Source organism: Agelaius tricolor, unplaced genomic scaffold, assembly GCF_023055355.1.
Source record: "Agelaius tricolor isolate 1412-34295 unplaced genomic scaffold, bAgeTri1.0.p SCAF_18, whole genome shotgun sequence".
Lineage (NCBI taxonomy): Eukaryota > Metazoa > Chordata > Aves > Passeriformes > Icteridae > Agelaius > Agelaius tricolor.
In genome coordinates, this window is record NW_027269278.1 from 8,140,451 (window position 1) to 8,165,304 (window position 24,854).

General features: G+C 46.9%; 1 protein-coding gene across 2 annotated transcripts; it reads right to left on the reverse strand.

The window, feature by feature from the left end:
* LOC139597649 (solute carrier family 22 member 4-like) lies at positions 1–22,801 on the reverse strand. Of its 2 annotated transcripts, none has more exons than XM_071443167.1 (10): positions 22,221–22,801; positions 16,122–16,225; positions 14,349–14,503; positions 12,197–12,320; positions 10,237–10,363; positions 8,210–8,310; positions 7,025–7,239; positions 6,179–6,361; positions 3,642–3,777; positions 1–2,486 (listed from the first exon to the last, which is right to left on the reverse strand). In XM_071443167.1, the coding sequence occupies exons 1-10, from the start codon at positions 22,611–22,613 to the stop codon at positions 2,411–2,413; spliced, it is 1,614 nt and encodes a 537-aa protein (XP_071299268.1). In that variant the 5' UTR covers positions 22,614–22,801; the 3' UTR covers positions 1–2,410. The 2 variants fall into 2 exon arrangements, with proteins under 2 accessions (XP_071299268.1, XP_071299266.1); XM_071443165.1 differs by having other exon boundaries at positions 12,197–12,368; positions 22,221–22,793.
* Between the last annotated feature and the right edge of the window lie 2,053 nt (positions 22,802–24,854).

The window sequence follows — 24,854 nt, forward strand, 5'->3', positions numbered from 1 at the left end:
TTGAAACAATGTCAGTGCACATTTTTATTGCAATGAAGACAGAGGGCAATGACTGACAATTACTACAGCTTTATATAATTATTAGCAGATCCAGCAAGTCAGCTGAGGATCCAAGGTTGCACAGAGAGACCCCAGTGAAGGTGACAGAGGTTACAGATGAGGCACAGGGTGATGACTCCTGCGTCAGTGAGAACAATCCAGCTGGGATTCCCTCATTTCCACTGTGCTCAGACTCCATAAGGCCTTATAACAACATCACATAATTTTAAAAAGGACATTCCACTCCCCTGAAAGATTATTAAATCTGTTGCAAAAAATACTGAAATGTGATGCTAGCTTGAGATCAATGGTTTAAGTAAGAAAAACAAGACTGGTTAAAACACAGTATTTTAAAAAACACTGCACTTTTTCTTATTTAAAAAAGGAAAAACAGGTTCTAAGATACTGAAAGGTTCAAGAGTACAAAAATATTTACCTTTTACAAATACCCAAACCTACAATCACATAAAATAAGTCTCAAAATAACAATCTTCATAAAAATATGACCACCTATATTTAACTCAAGTCCTCAAACCTGTCCTATGCTGATAAAAAGACTTTCTTGAGAAATTCAGTTACATCTAAACAGTACATCTTTAGATTAACTCTGTAAAAGTAGAAGCAAGATTAAATACTGCTGTTATTAGAGAAACTGATTGAGCAGGGATGAGAAGATCAGGAGTCACAGGTTCTCTTATGCCATGTTACATTTATGGCAAAAGCATAACTGCAGGAAATTAAAAATAGTATTTCAACTCCCAAAAGCAGCTTGAGTTAATTGCACAAGTTCCTTGCATTTGTTATAAAGCTTAAAATTTGTGCTTGAACTTCAGGGAGAGCCTCATTCTTGTGCCAAGAGCCAGCACAAGACAACCTACCCTGAACTCATGCATTAGAGATGAGACACTGTGCTTTTGTTAGCCCTTACAGAAGGTGAATCAGGGCTAATTGTTATTTATAGAGAATAAAAATCAGTCTACCAGGTCTGACAGACTTTAAGTGACCAAGAAGTGCACATACAGCCAATAAATACAAAAATAACAAGAATTACACTCTTCAAACAATGTAGTGTTCATAAGACAGTAGAAGCACAACTCTGAGCTTGACATTTATCTTCACCCGGTCTAGTTTTGCCAAACTTTAAAAAAAAAAAACAACCCCAAACATATATAATCTGTAGGATTTGAAAATCAAATACTGGTTTTGTTGGTGTTTGGGTTTTGGTTTTTTTTTATAAAAACCCCAGTGGTCCCAAATTAGTCCTTTTGAATTTTTAATAGCTGCAGGTGAACATATGCAGTACAGAAAATCAGATTTTTGTGAGCATCAAATTGCCTTTTTTGTGAGCATCAAATTGCCTTTAAGTTTGTAAATTCTACAAAGGTTTTGTGAAAGCTTTTGAAACTGCAGTGAGTGTTCTCTGAAGGTGCAGAACAAAGTGGTATATATTCAAAGAAGAAATTAAATACTTTAGGAAAAAGATAAAACAACACCCCAAGAGAGCTAAAAAACTGCTTATGTCCATATATCACAAAAAACCTGAAAGCTATAATGCATGGCATGTTGGGACAGGATCATGGACTTGCTACAGCTGACTTTTCTGTTGAAAGTGGGTGTGACCCACCAGAAAGTCAGCAAATTATAGTCCTTTCTCAGTGCTCAAGATTTCCCCCTTCCCCAAAGACACTGAAGATTCACAAAGCTGAGGGTTTTGGGTGGGCTCAGACTTTATGAAACAGCAGCAACTTTTACAGGAACAGGGGGATCCCAGGTCCTGGGAAAAGCAAGTGACACCTAAAGCCCCTCTGAAGGCATGTTTAAAACCCATGTCCTTACAGGAAGTCTCTGTCTGCTCTGCTACAAAAGAATTTTGACTCCACTTAGTCTGTGGGCTTTGGTCACAGATTTCAAAGGAGGCCAGGATGTTTCTTTCAGGTTTTGAAAGGCAGACACCCAGCTCCCCTTCCTCCAGTCAACACCCAAAGTGAGAAAAACACCAGCATTAGGTTTGCTATTTTTTTTCCCCTTTCAGCAGCTTTTATTGAGTACCTGACTGCCTGGAGTCACGGCTGTGTTATTTCTAAGGCTCACTTCCAGCTTACTCCTTGACTTGTGTGCAGCACAGACAGGCCCCCATTTCTCAATGGGGACTGTGTCTGCTGGCAAACAGCAGGGAACAGGACACTGAATGACAGAATAATGGTCCTGCAGGAGCAGACAGCATCTGGTCACTATACTACATAATTTGGGGACAGCAGCACAGGGCATAACAACTATGGTGCAGTTGGGTTTTGTTCATTTTCCTCTGGCAGCAAATGCATTTGAGATGATTTTGTTCTTCTTTCAGCCCCTCTGAGAGGTATGTCTTTCTTCACAAAGGTGTTATCAGACTTTTAGGACTCTCCTTGGAACTCCTAATGCCAGTGGTTTGTTGCTCATTTCTGAAACTGAAAGCAAGTAAAAGACTGAGCACATTTTCTAGGGTATCATCAGACACTTCCCTCTCCTACAAGCACCACTACAATAACCCTGTTACATTGCTAGTATAAACATGAGATGAAATATAATGTTCTGTACAGTGTTCCTTGCTGGATGGCAGCAGCAGTGCAGCAAACAATGCCTGAAACTTGAACATCATTCAGCAGCTGTAACTCAGTTACTTCAGGCTGTTCATCCAAGAAACCTCCGAGGGGAATCTGGTTTGACTCTGGGATTTCTAGCTACAGTTTGTCAACTGCAAAGCTGAAAAGCCACATGATACATCTAAGAAGTAATTGTGATAAAGAGCAACATGTCCTTTCTCAAGGAAAGGCCTAGCAATTTTTCTGAAAGCATAATTACAGTTCTTTATGCTGACCAGGAATTAGATAAAGGGAATTCTAGCTTTTTCAAGCTATTATTGCTTACAGGGGCAAATTCCATTCCAATACCAATTTTCACTGAACTAAATGGTGGCTATGCAGCTGCTCTTTGGTTAATTCAGTTTCCCTCTGCTGCTCTAAGAATTTTTCTCACACTGTGGTGCATGTGCATAGATTTGAGTGGAAATGTTTGCCTGGGGCACCCTAAATAGCAATGTTGGTGGGACAAGAGAACTGTCATTGCTTACAGCTAAATCATATAAACCAGAGCAAAAGCTGTCCTGGCCTGTCTCTGGCTGCCCAGGAGGAGACTAGAATGTTGAAATCCTGCATTTAATTTAGAATAGTACCTAAAGAACTTACACTGGAAGAATGAAGGGTCTCATAATGCATATAATCCTACTAAATAAATAGTTAAAGGAATAGTTTAAATAAGGAGTTCATGAGAGTAAATTATATAATAGGATGGAAAATGTCTGGACATCTGAAGCAACAGCCTCAAGGTGCTGTGAAGGTCAGCCTTGCTTTGCCAGCACACATCAGCTCTCGGGTTTAGACATTCTGGAGAAATTGTATGATGTCATTGTCTGTCAAATTACCAACCCCAAAGAAAACAATCTGAAGGGCACTTTAAGAGCTTTGAAGTTTTGCAGTGGACCTGAAGAAACATGTTTTCTGATTGTGAAAAGGGACTGTATTCTAAACTCGTATGAAGTGTGGGCTGAATGAAAGCTGCCTTACCATTTCACCTTCAGCACCTGCTCAAAGCTCTCGGGCAGTGGATTGCCAAAGCTCTCTGGGAGAAACAGGGTCAGGATCCCAATCAGCACAGTCAGGCTCCCCATCAGGATGTAGGGTAGGAATCTGTCATAGGCACCTGGCAGAACACAGAATATTCCAACAGTACTCAATGTCCAAAATTGACAAACCCACATGTAAAGTTTATATTCCAAACGTTGGTGTAATGCAGAATTAATTGGAATAATTAGCTGAAAGATTCATCAATATCAAAGGTAAATCCAAAGCTGAATTACATCTATTACCTGCCAGCAAAGGGACTTTCAGTTTTAAAGCTTCAGAATGTGCTCTTGGATGGCCACAGCTACCATAGTTTTATGCCAACCCCCACTTTTGTAGCAGCCAAAAGTTTGGATCATTTTTTTTGTTTGTTTGGGGTTTCTTGTTTAGTTGGTTTTTATATTTTTATATTTTCAATGGGGATAATCAACATCTTTGCAAGGCAATAGCTCTGCTGGAGCCTTCAGTACCACACTGTCATCAAGAACCAAATCCTCTGTTAAATAATACAATATGAGGGAATAAAATTGCTTGTAAGCAGTGAAGCACTAATCACTGCCTGAGATCATACACCCTGCTGGGCTGATGCAAAAGAAGGGAAGGGACTAAGTCAGCTGAACAGGTCAGTTCCAGACTAACAGCTCATTAATGGGGGACTGCTTTAAAGCCTTCCTTGCTGCAAAGGGAGAGAACATCAGGCTTTCCAAGACACACATGAGGCTCTGACCTTAGTCTCCTCAGAGAATTATTTTGGACATGAATGCAGCAGCCTCTGCCAGCAGCCTCAAGCTGGCACACAACTGTTTAGGCAGGATGCAAAATCCTCAAGTCATAACAGCACAGCAATGAAAAGCTCTTTCAGAAAAGGGATTAGCTAGGAGTTAAAGCATTGAAGATAGAGAAAGTACCAAACTGGACTTGACAGCTTTATTTTATAGCTAGGATAGAGCAATATGCTTTATAATGTATGGAATAAACTCAGATTAAGAGGGGACCTCTGGGTATGTCTCACAGACCTGAAGTTTGTGATCTGATCTCCTCTGTGGTTTTGAGCTGGATGAATGGCAAGGTCCTAATTTAGCTGTAGCAAATAGCAGCAGCTGACAACTTTCTCCTCAAACCTCTTAAAGTTTAAGAAACTATTTTGATGTCTGGAACAAGATTTTTTTTAAAGACTGAGCCTATGGATACCTGGGAGAAAAAAACCCCATAAATCCACAAAAAACAATCAGTAAAATTGTTTTTTTGTCTACATTTCTCTCTTAGTGCTGCAATGGAGACTGAAGACCTTCAGGAGAGTCACAGTCCAGCTGACCCTTTCACTTCACATTTGCACTGTACAAGTATGAAACTAAGACAAGGCATTTTCATCATTTTTGGTACAGTGTGTTCCAGTTAACACTGGAATGCAGAGGTGAGTCAACACTGATTAGTTACAGATAGTAATCTCCTCTCCACTTTCCTGGAGAATGGAGAATCAGCATGAACCCCTCAGCAGTACACCAGCAATGTTTTGTCAAAGCCAGCAAAGTCAAGCTCATGTTGTATCAAAGATCTCAGCAGGAAGCAACACTCATTAGAGGCAGAGAGAGCTTGACATGGGTCCAGTGATGGCAGAAGGAAATAAATCATGTGTGAATGAAAGAAAGAAGAGATTGAGCACCCCAGACTGAACAGAAGGTATTCACTTTCACCCTTAGTCCCCTAACCTCTATCACTCTTTCCTGTCTGCAACATGAGGAAAATGCATTTTATGTATTAAACAAAAAACCAAACCAAACCAAAAAGTATTTGTCAGTTAATATATGAGCAGCACTCAGAATGTGATGGCATTGAGTGTCAAAAAAAGCCTATGAGGAAATTAATAATTCTGCTTACAGAAATATTGAGCAATAAGAAAAAGCAAAATGAATGAATGCTGAGATGACTAGTTTAGAAACTTTAAAAAAAATTTAAAAACCCACTTCAAGTAAACACACTTTCATGCCACTTAACTGTATGTTTTCCATGTATTACTTTGGAGAGCACAAATCCTGGGAATGTTTGGATTCCCACCTGCCAACATACCCATCTCAGGATGCACAGGGACAGTACCATGCAATCAATTTCCTACTGCTACATTTCCTTACCTGCAAGACCATTTCACACTCTCCTGGGAAACTAACTGGCACCCCGAGATGTGATTATCATTTCAGCCACTCTGCTTGCACAGCTTATAAACATCATCATTGTATTGGACCAGCTCTAACTCATTTCACTGATACATGAATGGTCCCTAAAGGAATGAAGTGCCTGATCCTTCTGTGAAGCCCAGGGAGCTCCACTTAATTTCTGCCATGTGAGCTCACACCCAAGCTGAGAGAAGGAACTGAAAAGCCAACAAGTGAAGGCACTTAAAGCTGAGCCTGCACTGTAGAAGCTCAGACAACTTCTCTGTTGTGGCAGTTGTGTGGTGCAAGGCAGGAAGGAGGAGATCTCACCCAGGTAAACGAAGTAAGGAGCGATGATGCTGCCCAGCCTAGAGGCCGTGGAGGTGGCTCCCACTGCCATGTTCCGCACCAGCGTGGGGTACAGCTCCACGTTGTAGACATAAAGCATTGAAAATGCAGCTGTGATGCCAAACTTCCCAAGCATCACCAGTCCAACAGACAGGACATTAAGTTCTGGAGGAGAAAAAATAAAATCAAGGTGAATAAACAACACCCTGTGCTTATTACCTGTATTACTTCTACATCCAAAAGACTGTATTGCTGTGTTTTTCCAAAAGGTCATGAGTTGGGCGCTTTAGGTTATTTTAATTATACAAAATATTAATCCCATTCCTAGATGACTCCAAACTCCCCACTAAGCATAATGTAGATGCTCAGGTTATTTTGTATTTTTCAGATTTTGGTTGTCTTCAAGTAAAACAGCATTCTTGAAATGGAACAAAACTCTGGATTACACAGCAATAAACTGGAAGCTTGAACCCACCCCTTTTTCACAAATTCCTGTGGAGATTTACACACAGGGAAATCCGGATGCAGGTTTTTGTAGCCTGGAAGCACAACCAGATAAATCACAGTACACTTTCAGCTTTCATTTTAGAACTTGGTTCCCCCTGAACTATATAAAGCTCAGTAATTTGACACAATAAATGAGAGTTGAGTGTGACTCAGCATATACAAATGCAAAATAAACAACCTAAGGCTGCAAGGGATCAGCATAAACTTGACCTCAAATTCTAAATTTGATCCTGGTTTCCAGTAATTTTGCAGTACTATTACACAGTACCATAACATATTTTGAATGTTTCGTATACTTAAGTCACATGTTTAATTTTGTACCTGCAGGAACCAGCTGAATGAAGAGGACAACACTTCCCCCTAAAAACAAGGTGCCAGATAAGGAGTAGCGCCGTGGGAGGGAGCGGAGGAGAAGCCAGGCGATCACATACGCTGGAACTTCAATAACAGCTGAGAGGAAACAGTTGACATAGGCATTTCCATGCCAGTCTGGAGTGCTGAGGGATAGGCCAAAGTAACCAACTGATGTGAAAAACCTGAGAAAAGCAATAAAACCAAATTATTCCAGAAACAGCAGTCTCTGAATGCCTCCAGTGTTGCCTCAGATGTCGTTACAAAAATAGGATACCACAAAGCACCACCACAGGCATTGTGGCTTAAAAAAGTCTCAGTGGCAACCCCCTCTTTCTAATTCTGTCATCCCATTCAGTGATCATATCCACAGCAGCTTGAAGACACCTCAGATTTCTCTGTCCTTTCTGCATACACTAAACCACAAAAAAGCTTTGTGGAAGTTGTTCACAAAGGCTTTTCACTGCAATGGACTCAAAGACACAATGAAAGTCTTGCAAGCTTCCCAAGCCAACTACATTCCTACTTGCAGCTAGTGTCAGGATCTCCCACCCTCAGCAGTTCCATTATATCTTATTTAATCTTCACAGAGAGCTGGATGTTCATGTTTCAGATCTCAGGAGTGCCTTACCAAATGTGCTAGCCAGTTCCTTTCTGCTGGAGTGAATATGGACAGAAAGAGTTCTGGTTTGTCTATATGGCATTATTGGGTCCTCATTTCTCATGGCTGCCCAGGCAGGGACCAGGATCTCACTGAGATGGGCACAGTACAAAACAGAACAAAAATGCTGGCCATGGGTCTGGTTCTTATTATGTTACTGAGTTGCTGCCTTTGCTTCAAGAAGAACATGTATCTTCAAATAAAGATTACAGAGATGGGTAGCATTAAAAAAAAAAAAAAAGCAACATACTTAAAAATGCACAAGTTGTTACATATAGTTTTCTAACTATTTTACATCTGAGTCAAGGCTACTGTCTCCATATTCTGCTGTGTTAATGCAGTGTGGTTGTGAGGACACTGAGGGCCATGTACCAGCCAAGGACCACTGGAGCTTTACTCCGAGGCTCAGACTTATTATCTAAACCCGTGGCATGTGCCCTCAAATCAGGAACTGTTCTATTGCCTGGGTACTTTAGGAATACACATTTCCTTACCACAAAAGTAATGACATAATAGTAATAGTTGCAATGTTTCGGGTTCGAAATAGGTCCAGAAGGATAGCCTTCTGCTGCTGCTGGGGCTTCGAATCCTGCATCTGAAGGAAAAAGGAAAACAAAACCAAAAAAATTCCCACACACCTAAGAGCATAACAACCTCTGCTACCCACAGTCCAGGCAGTTATGGAGTTATGGCTATCAGGGGATAAGGGCCACTTCTGCACCAGGGAGCACAGTCCTTAGGTGGAGCTTGTCCTTGCACCCAGCTGTACTCATGGGAGTTTCCACTGCACCACGAAGATTAATTAGAAAGGAGAATCAGCTGAGCAGGCAGATGAGTTAACATTTCCTCAAGGATGTCACATGGTACTTCCAGAAGTAACCTCAGTACCAGAGGCCTTGTTCTGTCCATTCTCTGCACTGTCCATTCAGCTCTCTCAAACCTTCATAAGTGATGTGAAATGAATGCAGGAAATCAGCCGGTTTTGCTGCCTGCCAGCACCCTGACAGGGAACAGATGAGAAAAGTTGGAGAGGCCAGGGCACATCACAGGAGCATCCACCACCTCAGATTGGAGATAGAGGGTCTAGTTTGAGGCTTGAAGCAGGAATCTTCTGGGTGGCATTAGGGTGCCTTTCTGCCTGCACACTTTGCCCTTGCCAGGGCAAAGCCAGAACTTGTGGCCAGGCTTCCCCCAGGCCCAAAGAACAAACCACCCTGCTTCTCCCTACAGGACTATCCAGGAGATACCCCTTCCTAGGAATAGATGATGGTTTCAAAGGAGTGTCTTTCTATTAATGTTTGAAAAATACTTCCAACATGAGACTTAGCATGCAGACATGTTTCTCAGGCTTTTTTGAACAGACACTTTGGCACACGAAATTTCCATGAAGCAGGTGAGTGTCTCCTTGGTTTATGAAAATATGCAGGAATGATAAAATGCTGCAATCCAAAAAAGTCATCCCCAGTTTGAAAGACATCTGAGGCCTGGCTGTGAAGTAAGAGAAGTGCTTTTCCATGGCTGGTGTAGAATGAGCTTCACATAATTGGAACACGCACTTCAATTTACACAAAAACTTCCACTTGGGAAAGAAATCTTCAGCCAAAATATAAGTGTGACAGTCAAGTGATGGATCCTGCTCAGGGGAGGGGTAACTCAGAGCATCTTTGTCCTGCAGACACTGCAGAGGAGCACACGGTGCTTTGCTCTCTGCTCTCTCTGCCACAAAAGGAAGGTGGCAGTATAAGGCAGCAGAGGAAGATCCGACCTACAGACACACGGTCATTGCTGAGGCAGGGCCAGAGGAGTCTTTGCACAAGAAAGAGGTGCCTCTGGAGGAGCTCCAGTGAGAGCAGAGCCAGTAGAGGGAGAGATGAGCACAGGATCCAACCATTCCACTGTGGCCGTGCTGCTCCCTGCTGCTGGGCTGCCAGGTTTCACCAGACTTTCTTCTTTTAACCAACAGATATGAAATACAGAAAAACCACAGTTTTGAAGAAGAGCTTGATGTTCTTCCCTGTCTTCACTCACATCATGGTTTTCAAGTCCCCTTGTAGCACTCAGGTGCTTTGGGAAACCTGAGGAGTCCCTCAGGCTCCACACAGACCCAGCTCATGTGGGTGCTGGTTCAGGGTCCCCCACACAGGCCCCTGCAAAGGGCTCTTGCTAAGCTGCAAACTGCTAAAAAAGCACCAAACTGAAATGGGCACAAACACATTCTCCTTAGGTTTTTGCAGTGCCCAAAGGATGAAGCAATCTGAGTCACCCTTGCTTTGAAAACCACAATAAACAACTGCTGAGGAAGAGAATTTTACTGTGAAAAGCAAACAAATAAAACCTCCCTCTGGGTTCTCACTTTGATCTCTTTGATCACTTTGCTAACCCAGCACTTACCACAGGCCAGCAGCCACTGCCAGCCCAAGAGCTGCTGGTGCAAACCAGCTCTGCTGGCATTTCCCAACAAGACAACCAGCCAAACGGGGAAGTGCCAGCGAGGTACAGCACCAGGATGTGTGGAACATACCTCTGCAGTGTCAAAAAGCACATCTGGGGCTGGAAGGCCATTCATTTTTGCAGCCTTTTGGATAATAGCTTCTGCCTCCTTATATCTTCCCTGGGAGATCAGCCACCGAGGAGACTCAGGAATGATCCTATAATAAGTTTCAGAAGAAATGATTTAATGTTTCCTCAAAAGTAACAAGTTATAAATAACATATTTATTGTGCCTAGGAGTTACACTCGGATCTCACAGATTGCTTGCAGCAGGAGACAGCCAGCACAGAAGCATGTCATTCAAATACATGGGACCTTTTGTGATGCTAAAGTAGATGCTTTGTCCTCAGTGGTTGTTTTTTAGGGAATAACTGATGTCCACCAGGTGTCACCAGATAGACAGAAAGGATGGGAGTAGCTTAGCCAGTGTGAATCAAAAATATTCTTAGGAAACTGCACACAATGTGGAAATGCTTTAAATATGACAGTGTGTATTTAAAGGTTCTGTGTCATAGGAATCTCATATACAAACCTCACCATGTTATCACAGCTCTGAGGCAGATTTTCCCAGGCAGAGGGCAGGGGCAGTGTCCCCTTGCAGAGTTGATGACATTCTCTAATCAATCACAGGCACATGTTGAATGAATTAACACCAAGCACAGGACAGAAAACTTTAACTTTCCTTAACTAAATCCTTTGGTATTAACAGATGCTATCTTTCTCCCTTTAGCCAGCAGCACTTTTTCCTCTCCTTGGAAAAAAGCAGGTCAGGCACTCCTTTTCTGATGAGCCCTAAAGACTGACTCAAAGCCAGGTCAATAATTGCAAACATCAGATGATTTATATCTGATCGTTAATCACTAATGGGACTTTCTGTAAGATGAGCTGCCCCAATGCTCTTCTTACTGGGAAAGCTGAGGATCTTGAGACTGCAGAGATAATGCAGGAACCTTTTGGAGAATTTGGAAGGGAAATGAGTGAAAGAGCAAGAACTGTACAGAGCAGAGGGGTGTGCAAATCACATGGCCCATGGAAAAGCCTTGGCAGAGCTTTGCCAGGGCACCTTGATCCCCATCTACCCCCACCCAGGCCCCAAAGTGCCATCAGAGGAAGTTTTTGGCACTTTTAAGTGTAAGCTTTTAAAAGGCCTGGAAATTCCCAGCCCACAGATTTCAAAGCAGGACTCTGAAGCCATGCAGCCATACCTTGGGGACAGTTTTCCTGTGCCTCACAGTGCCTGCTTTACAGCAGACATCTGAGAGGGTCCCACCCAGAACCAGCCTCCCCAGAGAACAGCTGCTTGGTGCAGAGGGAAACGCTGCTGTGAGGAAGGAATTTGAAACATTTCAAGTGAAATAAGCAAATTGACCCTTAAACAGAATCAGACTGTCTTTAAAATCCCATGACAGCAGAGGTGGAGCTGAAAACCATTTTAAAGGTTTGGTTTGAAGACTGAGGTTAAAAAAAACCCCAATTAACCAACAAACCATCAGCAAATACTTCTAACAAGACTGGGACATGCAGGAGGTGTTTTAGACTATAGAAATGTGTGTGTAAATCACTCAACTGTTATAAAGATCCTAATCGCTCACTTACTTTTTCAAGATAGGAAAAAGAAAGGAGTTTCCTGAACAATATGAAAGGACTCTTCCTATTGTGAATTATTCTTAAGAGTGTGAGTGATGCCTTGCTTTTCCTTTCCTATTTTCAAACACCTGTCCCTCTAGAAAGGCAGCAACCAAACAGGGCTATCTGCCCTTCTTCAGTGATTCTGTCCAGCTAAAAAGAGCAGGGCTTCAAGTACACAGCACCAACGAGGCTCTCTAGGTAGGTACTCGACTTAGAATTGGCAAGAAACCCCAAACAAAAAGTGTCCCCTGAAGGCAGAGCCGTGTGACAGCGGTGAACAGAAGAGTGCCCTCCTCCCTGACCCAGCACAAAGAGCATCAGGCGGGAGGGGAGGTGGAAGCGTGGCCCCGGCATGGACTCACCACCAGAGCGGGATGCAGAACAGCCCCGGGACAGTGAGCGCCAGCAGCAGCATCCGCCAGTCTCTGATGAAGTAAGCAAACAGTGGCAGCAACATGTAGCCAATTGCAAAAAATATGCAAACTCCTAATGTAGAGAATAGAATACGAACTGATTTGCCAAGAATTTCTGTGCCTGTTTAAAACAAGGGAGGTTGGATTAGCATTTTAACTCTTTGTTTTCAAGCATGACTAAATACTTTATTGCATTTACAAACAACAACAAAAAAAAATAAGCTAAACAATCTTAGAAAAGAGCAGCACGGCACAGACATGCCTGTACAGAGAAGCTGCTGGGAGTATTGGGAACCTTCAGATAAAGAAGCTACTTCTGTTTGCTTTGATTAATGCATTGGCTGACACAGATAAGGACAGGCATGGGGGATGGCTGGCAGACTTCCAGGAGCCTTCCCCACACACTCATCCTGCTCCCCCACTTAACCCATCTGGATTTAAGATTAATTCACTGCTGGGCACTTCACTTTGAAAGAGCAAAGGTCTGAGCACAGCAGACTGGCATGGGATGGAAGGATGTGAATTTACAGTAAGGTGAGGTGGAAACAAATTTCCCACCTATTTTTGGGAACAGAAGGAAGGTTGGAATGTTGGATGGGCACATCAGGGGCTGAAGGACAGAACCAGGGAAGATGCCATCCTCTAGTAATGTTACTGTTCCAGTAGCCAGGCAGCAGTCAGGGAAAGCGTCCTACAGCCATTGCACCATGCAGCAACCTAATATCGAGTCATGAAAACTCAGACAGTTCTAAGCCTTCCACAGCACCTCAATTCTTTTATAATAAAACACCCAGCCACTCCTTAACAGAATCCAGTGAAGCTCTCAGGTCCACCTCACTTCTCCTTGAGCTCTCAGCCCCTGGTCTGCAGAGCTCTCCTTCACATCAGGAGCACTGCAAGGGCCATAACTGCCACAGTCTGATCTGGACTCAATTAAAACACAAATGACACTGAGCATACTGAGGGTCACAAAGTGTGGAGAGTGTACTTGGGCTGTGTATCATGGCAAGAACTCCAACATTTATTATTGTTGGAGTTCTTGCCATGATTATTGCAGAGAAGATGGAAAAAAAATACCCAAGACTGGAAAACCCTCCTATTTGATAGTTACATGAATTCTCATTTCAGAAACCGGGAGTAACTGAATAAAGTCACAGGCAGCAGTGACTCATGGCTGCTTGGGGACACAGTGCTGCATCCTTTTCATAGCACTGACTTCACCTTATGCTCTTCTGAACTGTTTTTTTCCCCATTAAACCTCATGGGGTAGGAAACACCAGCATTAACCAGTAATGTACAATTTTAATCTAGCTCACATTACAATCTAAAAATTGTAATGTTGATACCAGGGGTTTAAAACTAGCCATAAATATATATTTGTACAGACTTTAAAGACAGCAAATCCCAGTTCCCCCCCTGAAACCTGCATCACTCATCCCCATAATTTGCCCATGCTGTTGCCTTTCCTGAAACCCCCGTGTCCAGTGGGAGCCTCTGTGGGGTCCCCTTCCCATGGGGTCCCTTGTTCCCTGCAGGGTCCCCAGGCCATGCAGCTGCTGGGTCTTTATTCCTACACTCCCCATAGTCAAGAAAGCAAAAAATCTTCCAAAACTTAGGATTTTATCACTGATCTCAACACTGAGAGCATTTATGGCTATTGGGGCTTTGGCACCCAGCCAGCTCCTCTGCTCTGGTCCCTCTGACACTCATTGTGCCTGGAAATTGCTGGTTTGCTCCAAGGCTCTGCACTCAGGTATGCACTGACCTCTCTGCAAAGGGTGCAGAGGGAGGCAGGGATGCTCCCAAATGCCTTCTGTATCTCAGAACTGCTGCTGTTGCTAAACCCTGGACACTGCCTTGAATGTCTGCTCCAAAGAGGAATGAAATGGATGTTTATTTAGACTCTTCCTGCTCTCTTCTTTTTCTCTAAACCTACAGAAAGTATATGCTTGAAGAATCACAGAGCAAAACACCAATCATTCAAAGCAGGAATTTTACCAGTACAGATTTACCACTGTCTAATTAAATGATCCAGGTTCAGAGGGAAAAAAAGTAACAGTACATTAAGCAAACATTGAATCTAATGCAAATATATTCATACCCAAAATGAAGGCCACCACGTAGTTAGAGATCTGTCCCATCCCCACAATGAGGAAGAGCACTGTGAACATCTCCCAGCTGGTGGAAAAGATCTGCAGAAAGCTGAAGCCAGTCTGCACAGCCATTGTCAAAAAAAGGATATTCTTCCTGCCAAACCTTTAGTAAAGAAAAAGATTATTATTGAAACAGCATGTATTTATGGTGGGGCCTATGTAAGAGGGCACAAGGGAGAACAAACATCCAATCTCAAGTGATGCATCTCAGCATAACCTGAAGTTCTGTTCATCTCAACAAAAATTATTTTCATATGCATATGCATTAAAAAAATATTAAAATTTCTAAGACCCACGAGACAGAGAAGAAAAGCTATGAGCAGAAACTTCAGAAAGCCACTAGACAGAGATTAAGGAGACCAGGCAACAGTACAATAGGGAGACACATGCAGACTGCAAGCCACACACCTGAAAGTGAGAAAATGATGGATTTTAGGCTACTGGTACCTATGCTTTGCAACACCATTATGCTTTGAGTGTGCTAAATAGCTAAATAGTCAACTGGTTCTGGTCTGAGTTGCCAGACATACTGCCCCCTTTGTCTCACCTGTTTCTCTGCATTAGGATTACATGGCTTGTGGTCCTGGAGAGGCAGGACAAGCTCAGGTTTTCAAACCTGTGGCACAGATGCTGCACAGGCTGCATCACCTGCTGCCTGCAGCAACCCTTCACTTGGAAAGGCTTCTATGGCAGGCATGTGGAAATTGCTTAGGGACAGGCTCAGATCATAACCCTTTACTGACAAAAGCCCCAAATAATCCAAGGAAGCTCATGTGGGAAGGCATGAGCTGGGCTCCAGTGGCTGTGCTGCCACCAGGGCACACACACTTCCTCAAATGCTCCCACTGGGAAATGGCACCACTGGGATTTAGTGATTATCTCATCTCCCTTTCAAACTTTAACACCAACTGACTTCTGCACTGGGGCAGGAGTCAGGAGATTAAATTCAGATCACATGGAATTTAATGCTGGAGGCTTTAGGATTAAGACTCCCAGTGAGTTTTGAAACCCCTCCACTAAGCACCCAGAGGAGCACTGCTACCTCATGACATCCTCATTCCCAGAGAGCAATCAGAGCAGGACCAGAGATCTCACCATATGGCTATGGACACAGGGCTGAGGGCTCAGTGGAGCAGAGATTTGCACAGGGAATGTGTATTCTGCATTCAACACTGCTAAGGCCAAAACCTCAACACTGCTGAGACAATTATCAAATGCCTGTAATGATTTTTTTACATTTATATCTACTTAGTGAGATGCTATGACAATTGCTTTCATTTTCAGGTTATCTTTTTTCCTTCCTCTCACATGTCCTTACTCTGTTTCCACCAAACCATCTCTCCTGTGCGGAGATTCCATTCAAAGGGCAAATTCCTATCTTGCAGCTCTAGCAAGGGATTATCAGTTAATGTGCAACAAAACCCAGCATCTTTTAAACTACTGAAAAGGCTGGATAAAGAAACAAATGGGAAGTGGGTTGTGAAGGGAAACCCACTGCATCAATCTGCAAAGCAGCCACATGGGCTCCTTGTGGAGATCAGTCCCTGGGCTCTGAAGTGCCCAAGAGAGAGAGAAATCCTTCACCTGGGGTAAGCCAGGATGGGAATTTTGAAGAAGCCAGGCCAGTTACCTAATTTAGACCAGAACTCAGAGCACTGGACATTTCACTCCTTTTGTCTCTCAAAACAAATGCCCCAGGTGTGCTCTGCCCATGGCATTACCTGTCTGAGAGCTGCCCCGAGATGAAGGAGCCGATGAGGACCCCCACAAAGAAGAGGGAGGTGGTCAGTGGGGATTTCCAGTCGTCCTCACACACCAGGTTCCACTGCAAGAGAAAGTCCTGTGCTCAGACACAGCCCCAGTGCTGTGCTGAGCCTCATCCAGCACAGGGGCTGCTGGCTGGAGACACACACATCTCCAATGCAATGGAATTCTGTTTCCCACACTTCCACCCATCACCAGCACTGTTTTCTTGGCCAAGGTCACTGTTAGAATATCCTGCTTAAAGCCCAAGAAAATGAAGGGAAAATTATTTTCTCCCCAGGCAACTCCATGAGGCCAAAGCACCAGCAGCTGTCTGACACAGCCCCATTGCCTCTGGCCAGCCATGCCAAACCTGATGGGAGCCCATGTGTGCAGCTCAGGGGCTGTCCTGCACCTGCTTCCAGTACAATTCTCCCATCATGTGCCCACCAGACCCCTGGAGCTGTCTCCCCATGGTCCAAGATGCTTCCACCAGTGAAACAGAGCAATGGAGAAGGGTAAAGAACCATCCCAGCTAAGGACAGCTGCCAGTTGACCTCTGCCAGCACAAAACCTGCTGCATCTCTCTAACTTCTGGGGCTGACAAAGCATGTTTAGGAAGACACACAGAATGAAATGTCTTTTCTTGCACTGATGTGTTACCAAATTCTGTTCCATCCCACCACCTGCACCACTGACTTGCCACCCATCACTCACAGCCTCATGACTGCAGCTGGCTGTGGCTGCAGACTTAGGACAGGAGCCAGTGTGGAAACTTCCACCTAAAACTACTCATAACCTCAGACAAGGTTTTAAAAAAATAAAAATGGCATCATGAGCCTCTGTCCACCGAAGTTAGAGCTGAGCATGTTTCTGCCAAGGCTTGCTCCCTTCCTGGTGACTAATCTCCTGGTTAAGGCATGCCTGCCAGGAGCACTTAGGGAGAGGCTTCAAACGTGTCACTCTCAGATCAGATAATTCTACTACAATGGTAAGCTAGTTAGATACAGATTAAAGCATGGCATCATTTTAATAATTAGCCACGCTATCAGAGAGCAGGGACATTGCCTGCACCAGCAGCCACCCTTTGCACAGGCAAAGGCTTGGTGATGGAGCAGAAACCTGCCATCAAACCTGCTCTGGCTCCTCACTCAGCTGCAGGCACCAAGGAGCAGCCCTTGTGTTACAGAGACCCCCAGGTGCTGTCTGATGGCACCACAAGCCCTGCCAAAAAGAAACCACCAGTGGATTGGTGGGTGAGCTTCACAGCTGCTGCAGAACAGGCAGGCAAACCCCAGAACAAGAGGGAAGGTGGTGTGGTTTGATGCAGTTTGCTTTAGACTATAATTTAGGCAGGAGATGCAATTAATGCCTATTTTCAGACAGAACAGAAGGACCCTGCCAGCAGAGGGGAGTCAAGTTCCTCTGCCCTTTGCCCAGCCTGCAAAGTAACACCAGCTACCAACAAAAAAAGAAGCTGAGGTTAAATACACAGCCCATGCCTCTTCCCGAGGAACACACATGTCTTCAATGCAGGAACAAGGAGACTTGTGGACTAAAATGTGCCTCCAAGACCTTATTCTGATTAAGAACAAAAAGAACCCTGTGGCAGAATTTTCTGTAAGGTATTTTCTTGTCCCTGCTGGGAAGGGAGAGGTGGTGAAGTGTGGGCCTGTCTGGGCACACACCTGCACTTATATGCACTGTGTTTTGAGAAGGTGGAGGTTAGCATGTGGGTCAGTGGGGCTCTGGTACATTCAAGGATGATAGCTGTGAAAACCAGATGCAGAGATCTACTTCACCCGTGAAAGAAAACAGATTTCTGTAAAGAAAGTCAGTACAAATCAAGTCCAGTATTTAAAACAAAGCAAAATTCAGCTACAAAACCCACAGCATTAAAGTGCAGGGCAGAGGTCTTTCACTCATCCTGCACCTTCCTTGCCCCACTCAGGGAAAGCTGTTGAGTGACAGCATGGCAGAATCTGCAGCTCATACAAACTATTGTCAATTATCTGGGTACTGAGCACCTGCTCCTGGACCTTCAGACTTGAGTTGCTCAAGGTTAAGGATCAATGTTTTCAAAAGGTCTCCATGGTGCCAAAGGCAGTTTGGCTGTAAAATAAACCCAGCTAAATAATAACTTGCTCATGAAACTGCATTACCTCCTTGGTGTTAAATGCCTCCTATGCAGGTGTTTGCTCCGTTTTTCCCATGATATACTGCATATCCAGCAAAAATTCACTGTACAGGGTCAAGTCTGTCAGATTTGGGGGGATGTATAAAAGGCACACAGCAGCTGGCTGTCCAAAGAGGGGTTACTATGTACAGAAACTCACTGCATTTGACCAGAAAACACACAAACACATCAAATCCATGTGACTTCACGTATACTTGAAGCTGCTGAGTGAACAATCCACCTACTTTAGCTCCAATATCACATGGTACCTGAGCAATACAGCCCTACCCTACAGCTACACCTCATGTCCCAAATTCCAGCTTCCCATCCCCACAGGCACTCACTCCGACTGAGGCTCATGCACAGTGATCAACCACACAGAAACACAGTAAGGTTTCAGCAGTGCTTCAGTGTGGAGGGAAAAGTGAAATGTAGCTTGTTTGACCCCTTCCTCAGAGCTGCATCCCTCACAGACAGCACCAAGCACACCATGGCCACAGGCCCAGCCACAGCAAAACTGCCTACAGCTAAAACTTCCAAAATGTCTCTACTGGGCTAATTATACATTAACCAGAAAATAAGTAATTCTGTAATGTCCCTAGCAAAGCAAACTGGGGAGCAAAGTTCATGTAAGATTCCAGGCAAGGCCTCTGAATGCTAGGAATAGGAGCTGCTCAAGAACACTGTTATTAAATCATTTTATTCCCATCAAATCCCTACAGCCCTCTCTGACAAGCTCCCAGCTGCAAGAGCCAATTCTGCTAAGTGCTGCTGGTAGGAGCACTATAGATGGAGGAGCTTTCTGAAAAACTGAAATTGCTGGAGAAGGTGCCCTGACTGCCCCAAGTGCCCCCCTGCCAATCAGAAATCACTAATTAACCCCCTGAGTACAGCCCATTCACATCAGAGGAGAAAACACTTGTGGAGCCTCGTGTAAATGGGTGGAGCTGCAAACCAGGGAAAATCTGAACTTGTTTCCAAGAGTAAAGCTGACCATGAATAACTCAAGAAGTGTTAATTATTCACAGATTGCCCCATCCTGCTCCCTGGGTACCAGGTCCAGCAATGACACCAGCTCTGCTCAGTGCACAAGTGACAAGCACTGAGCACATGCAGATTCTGCCATGCTGTCACTCAACCTCCATGCCTGAGCACAGGGTGGGTTTCCAGGGCTGGGCAGGGCTGCTCTCCACTGATGGAAAAAGCCAGAACAGAAAAGACCTTCAGATGTCTTCAAACTACAGCAATTCCTATCCAGTCTCTTGCCTCTGCCAGTCCCAAAGGCTTCTGGTTTCTGCCTTCACTAACATCAGGGCCAGGGCTGGGACAGGGACTGAGCAGGATGACCCAGGGGACAGAGCAGTAGCCCCTGCAGAGCCTCTGGCACTCCCTCTGCCCTTTGCAGGGGCCCCAAAGTGGTGTCTGGGGTACACACCATGCCCCCGTGGTGGAGAGCAGCTCAGTGTCCCCAGGGAGCAGTGCTGGTGACAGCCTGGCTCAAGGGTACTAACTGGATCCTAATGCCTACTCCAAAGAGCAAAATGAGTGCTTGTCCTTGAGCCTCTAACTCATGTTTGATCTGAACATCATTATCTGGGAGTAAAAGAAAAGTAGATTTGTTCCAGAAAAGCATACCAATGTAACAGACCCCAGGAGCCTGCCAATAGGAAAAGGAAACCCTGCAACCCCTTCATCTCAGCCAAGGGATCACTCCTGACCCCACAATGACTCACATTTCCACTTGCTCACCATTGCTCTTACAGCCCCTTTCTTACATCAGCCTGGCCCAAAGATCACCTGTGGACACATTCACTTTTCCCCATTATCTCCATTTTAAGACCACCAAAATGACTCAGTCTGGGATTCTCTGGTCCCAGAGTTTAGCATGTCCTCACAGACCAAGTAACACAGGTGCTGAGCTGGCATCTCCCACTTGCCTTCAAGCAGCATTTAGTAACAGGATTAAATGCAACTGAATGAATCAAATGAAGTCTCCAGCACTTAATCCTGTACCATCAAGTTCTGTTCTTTAATTGAGATCTGAAGCTATTTCTTCACTAAGCTCTTCTGGTGGCCTGTCCTGGCTTGTCTTTCCTAATACAGAGAAAAATGTTGTGTACAAAAAATAAGCATCTCAAATTTGTCTAAACTGCCTCTTTCCAGTATTTAATCAGTGCCTGTTTCCTTGTTTTGAAACCAAATTCAGCATTTTTTCCAAATGTCCGTGACAATTTTGAAAAAAACAAGTATCCTTTTCCATCTGGCTTACAGATGGGAACCTGGCATTTGGTTCCCATCTCTGAATGGGCTATTGCCTCTCTGGCACACCCCAGGCCCCAAGGCAAACCCCACAGCTATATCCCATCCAAATACTGCACAGAATGCTCTTGCCTGGCATCTTCCAATATAAATGTTTTACTCTTCATTAAGAAGAATCACATTTCTACTCCTTTTGCTTCATTTACTGCCTCTCCCAGAGCACGCCCTGACTCTAAACAGAGATAAGCTCATAGAGACACCAGGATAAACTGACCTCCCTCTGGCAGTGAGAGTGGCATTGTCTGTGCCAGTGGTGGCCACCAGGCACCTGCCTGGCAGCCGTGCCAGCCTGTGGGTTATGTGGGCAGCAGCTGTGCCAGCCGGGCATGTGGGCAGCAGCCAGCCTGCTGCTTCAGTTTGCCCATGGCCAGGAGCAGGGCAAGCCTCCCATGAAGCCCTGCCTTGATCTGATATTGTGAGGATCTCCAGCGACTGAGTACCAGTGCCAGCACAAATGGCAAGTGTCACATGTGCCAGTGGCATCCCTTTGAGCAGGTGACAGGAGGCTGCCCACCTCCTGCCCACATGGCATGTGGCTGAGCCTATGTCTGCCCACCCCTGGCACAGAGCCGGTCCTGTGTCCTCAGGGCACAGACTCCTCGCCTCAGCATCAGAACCTTTCCTGGCTGTGCCATCCTCCGATGGTTTTTTGGTGGCAGATGTTGCTGCTGAGTCACAGGGACTCGTGAGGAGGGATCCCCACCCTTTCCCTCTCACGCTCCCGAGGGTGAGGAGGGTGGCCCGGGGCTGAAGGAGCGCGGAGCCTGCCAGCTGCCACTGCCTGCCACGAGGGCGAGCCTGTTATTCCCTGAAACCCCTTACACAACGAGGAACAGCAGCAGCACTCCTGCAGCTTCAGAGGAGTCATTTCCCTTCCCTAACGGAGCTCCCCGCTCCGTGCCAGCGTTACGGAACAGCACGGCTCTGCCCCCACACCATGGCACGGCCAGAAGAGGCAAACAAGTGCTCCCATTGCCCGGCACCGCTGATGTTCGCCCGTGACGCTCTGCACAGATGATGCCACTGCAGGCAGAGCCTGACAAACCGAGGGGACAGCCAGGCCAGGCTCCCGCAGGAGTGACCGCAGCACCTGCCTCCCGCCGATCCCAGCGCTGGCGGCCACGGAAGCATCGGCATTCCAGGGCACCGGGCCAGCGAGGGTCCGCTCTGCTCTAGCCCCGGACAGCTGGGGGTGTGTTTATCTGAACGCATCCATGTCCCCATTCAACGCTGCACTGAGGACGAGCAATTCCATCACATAGAAAATTACCGGCATGGTCAGCGTGCGGTAGGAGGAAACTACCGGGCTTCAATTTTCAGCCTCTGCCTCCCCCTCCACACAAACCTGTCCCAGAGTAAAACCAGCTGGCAAACACAGCTGGAGCGGCGAGGGCGCGCAGCTCCTTCGTCAACCTTTACCTCCCGCGTCCCTCCTGCCTCTCCCAACATCGTGCCCAGCCGGACCCCTCCCCACAGGCACTTCACCCGATGGTTCCTGCTCCCCGTTCGCCCTCCCCCGGACAGAATGACAGGCCCCGGCCCCAGCACGGCCCTAGGTAGGGGTGTCACCGCGGCCGCGCACCTCGGTGACGATGGTGGAGCGATAGACATCGCGGCTGTACTCCCAGCCGTCCAGGCACGGCTCCTGCTCCAGCGCCTCCAGCTCCACGTCGGAGCCGGGTCGCAGCCCCAGCGCCGAGAAGTTGGCGAGCGCGGCCAGGCGGTAGCGGCGGCAGCGGCTCGGCACCTCCTGCCCGTCCCGCAGCTCCAGCGGGATGCTGGCGTTGCGCCACTCGCCGCTCAGGTTGGCCCCGCGGGGCACGACGCACCGGTGCTCGGGCGTGCCGGCCAGGAACACGACCGACATCCCGTTGAAGCCATTGGGAATGATGCTGGCGCTGAGCAGAAAGAAGACGAGGCGCTGGAAGCGGCCCCATTCGCCCAGGAAGGCGGTGGCCGCATCGTAGTCGCGCATGACGAGCGCGGAGCAGCTCCGAGGGTCTCCCCCGGAGCCGCGCTCCGCGGAGGCGCGGGCAGCTCCGCCCAGCCCGGCCCGGCCCAGCCCAGCCCGGCCCGGCCCCCGCGGGGCGGCGCGTCCTGGCCCGGCGGGCCCGGCCGGAGGGGACCGGGGGGGCTCGGCCGGCGCCGGGCTCTGCAGACCCCGCCTCCCCGCGGCATCCCCGGGGCCTTCCCCCGGGCACCGCTTCTGCTCCGCCGCCGGCTCCGGAGCTTTCGTAGGAGGCGTGTCCGGGTTTTTTCCATTTATTTGCCTGGGCAGCCGCAGCCGGAGCGGAGCGGGTGGTGCCGGTACCGGCACGGCAGGACCGGGCCGCTGTATCAGCAGCAGCTGGCGGTGCGAGATCAGCGCCTGGTGGGAGCGCGGCGATGGCTCCGCCGCCCCCAGCCTTCCCCGACCCCCGAATCCCTCCCTTCGGGCAGCCAAAACAGGCTATATCCCCTGTATTGGTGCTGCAAGATGGAGGCACAGCATCGTACCACCCCCGCGGGAGCGGAGCACAGCCGGGCATATCGAGCACGGTTGATGGACAGGCAGCTGGAACAGGAGCCATCAGCTGGGAGCTGCCGGGCCGGCGGGCTCTCTCTCCCTGGCTCATCCCACCAAAGGTAGCGACGTCAGTAATGGGAGCCCTCCTGCACACTGGCACAGGGGAAACACAAGGACCAGACAGTGCTTTAGGAATCGAACGTTCTCACAGCCCCTGAAATCCCGTCCCTAATGCATCCCAGTGCTTTTTCCCAGCAGTGTTTGCTCTTGGCAACAGACAAGGTCAGCACTGTCTGCTCAAGGAGCCTGCAGCAGCTCTGGCCCCGAGAGAGGAGCTTTTTATATTCCCATCTCCTATCCATTTACTATTCCTGCTCCACACGTGACTCTGGCTTTGCTCACAGTCCCATACGTGGACAGCTGTCAGAGCCATTTCAGAAATCCGAACAACGCTGTCATCTTCTGAAATGACTCAGGGAGCACTGAGAAACGCGGTGGTGTCTTAAGGGCAGTGCTTGCCCTGCTCGGACCAGGCAGCTCCCTGGAGCTGTGAGCAGGGTGCCCGGGTCAGGCTGTGCCCAGACGAGGATGCCCGTGTGCGATGGGCGAGGGCAGGCAGGGAAGCATCGCTCCAGCAGAGATCACAGAGGGCGGCGGGGGAGTGTGGGAAGGAAGCACAGAGTGGAAGCGGCGGTGCCTGGGGAGGAGAAGCTTGTGACAACATTTATCTGGCCAGGCAGCGAGCTGCTGCTGCTTGGGATGTCGGCAAAGAACTCATGTCATGGGAAGCTTCAGATATCTCCTGTTTGGAGAGGACATCCTCGTGCCAGGCCTGGGCTACTGAGCAGTCTAAGCTGTCCCCAGTGATAAGAGCAGGGTGGGGGCCAGCTGGGACAGATCAGGGGTTCCCAGGCAGCAGCCTTCCACCTGCCCTGCCCTGAGGCTGTGCAAGAACCATAGTAAAATGCAATGCGTGCCTGCTCCCATGAGGAAATTAGGGATGTGGAGTGTATTGTCTTAAGCATTAATGTTAATGCAATCTTAGTAATGATTCAGTCAACAGTAATTTGTTACAGAGGACTAATTCACAGAGCTCAGAAATAACTGTGGTTAGGCTGCAAACTTAGCATATCAAAAGTGGTAGACACAGACTCAGTAAGTGGTAGATGATGTGCTTAGGTTTATCTGGTTTGCAGATGCATGCTTTGCATATTAAAATTTCATGTGTCTGACATGAGAACACCACGGGGTTTTCTCTTATACTGTGAACCTGCATAAATTAGCAGTAATAGAAATCCCTTGTGTTCTAGCCAGCTCTGCCACAGCACCACAAGCTCTTGCTGCAATCACCATAGGCCAGAGCTTTTGCTGGGTGTTCCCCAGCTTGCAAAACCCACTTGTGATCCAACATCAGGGATGCTTTAACCCAAGCATGGAGATTATGAAAACTACATGAAAACAGTGGCCAGTGAATGGCTTGGACTGTTGTGGAGCAAATTCACTGTAGGGGAAGGACCAGTCCTAATTCTTGCAAATGACCCTTCTTGAAGAGGTCAGTGCATGTGTCCAGAGAAGGGCAACAGAGCTGGGCAAGGAGCTGGAGCACAGTTCTGATGAGGAGCAGCTGAGGGAGCAGGAGGGGCTCTGGAGTATGGGAGGCTCAGTGGGGACCTTCTTGCTCTCTACAAGTCCCTGAAAAGAGGAGGTAGT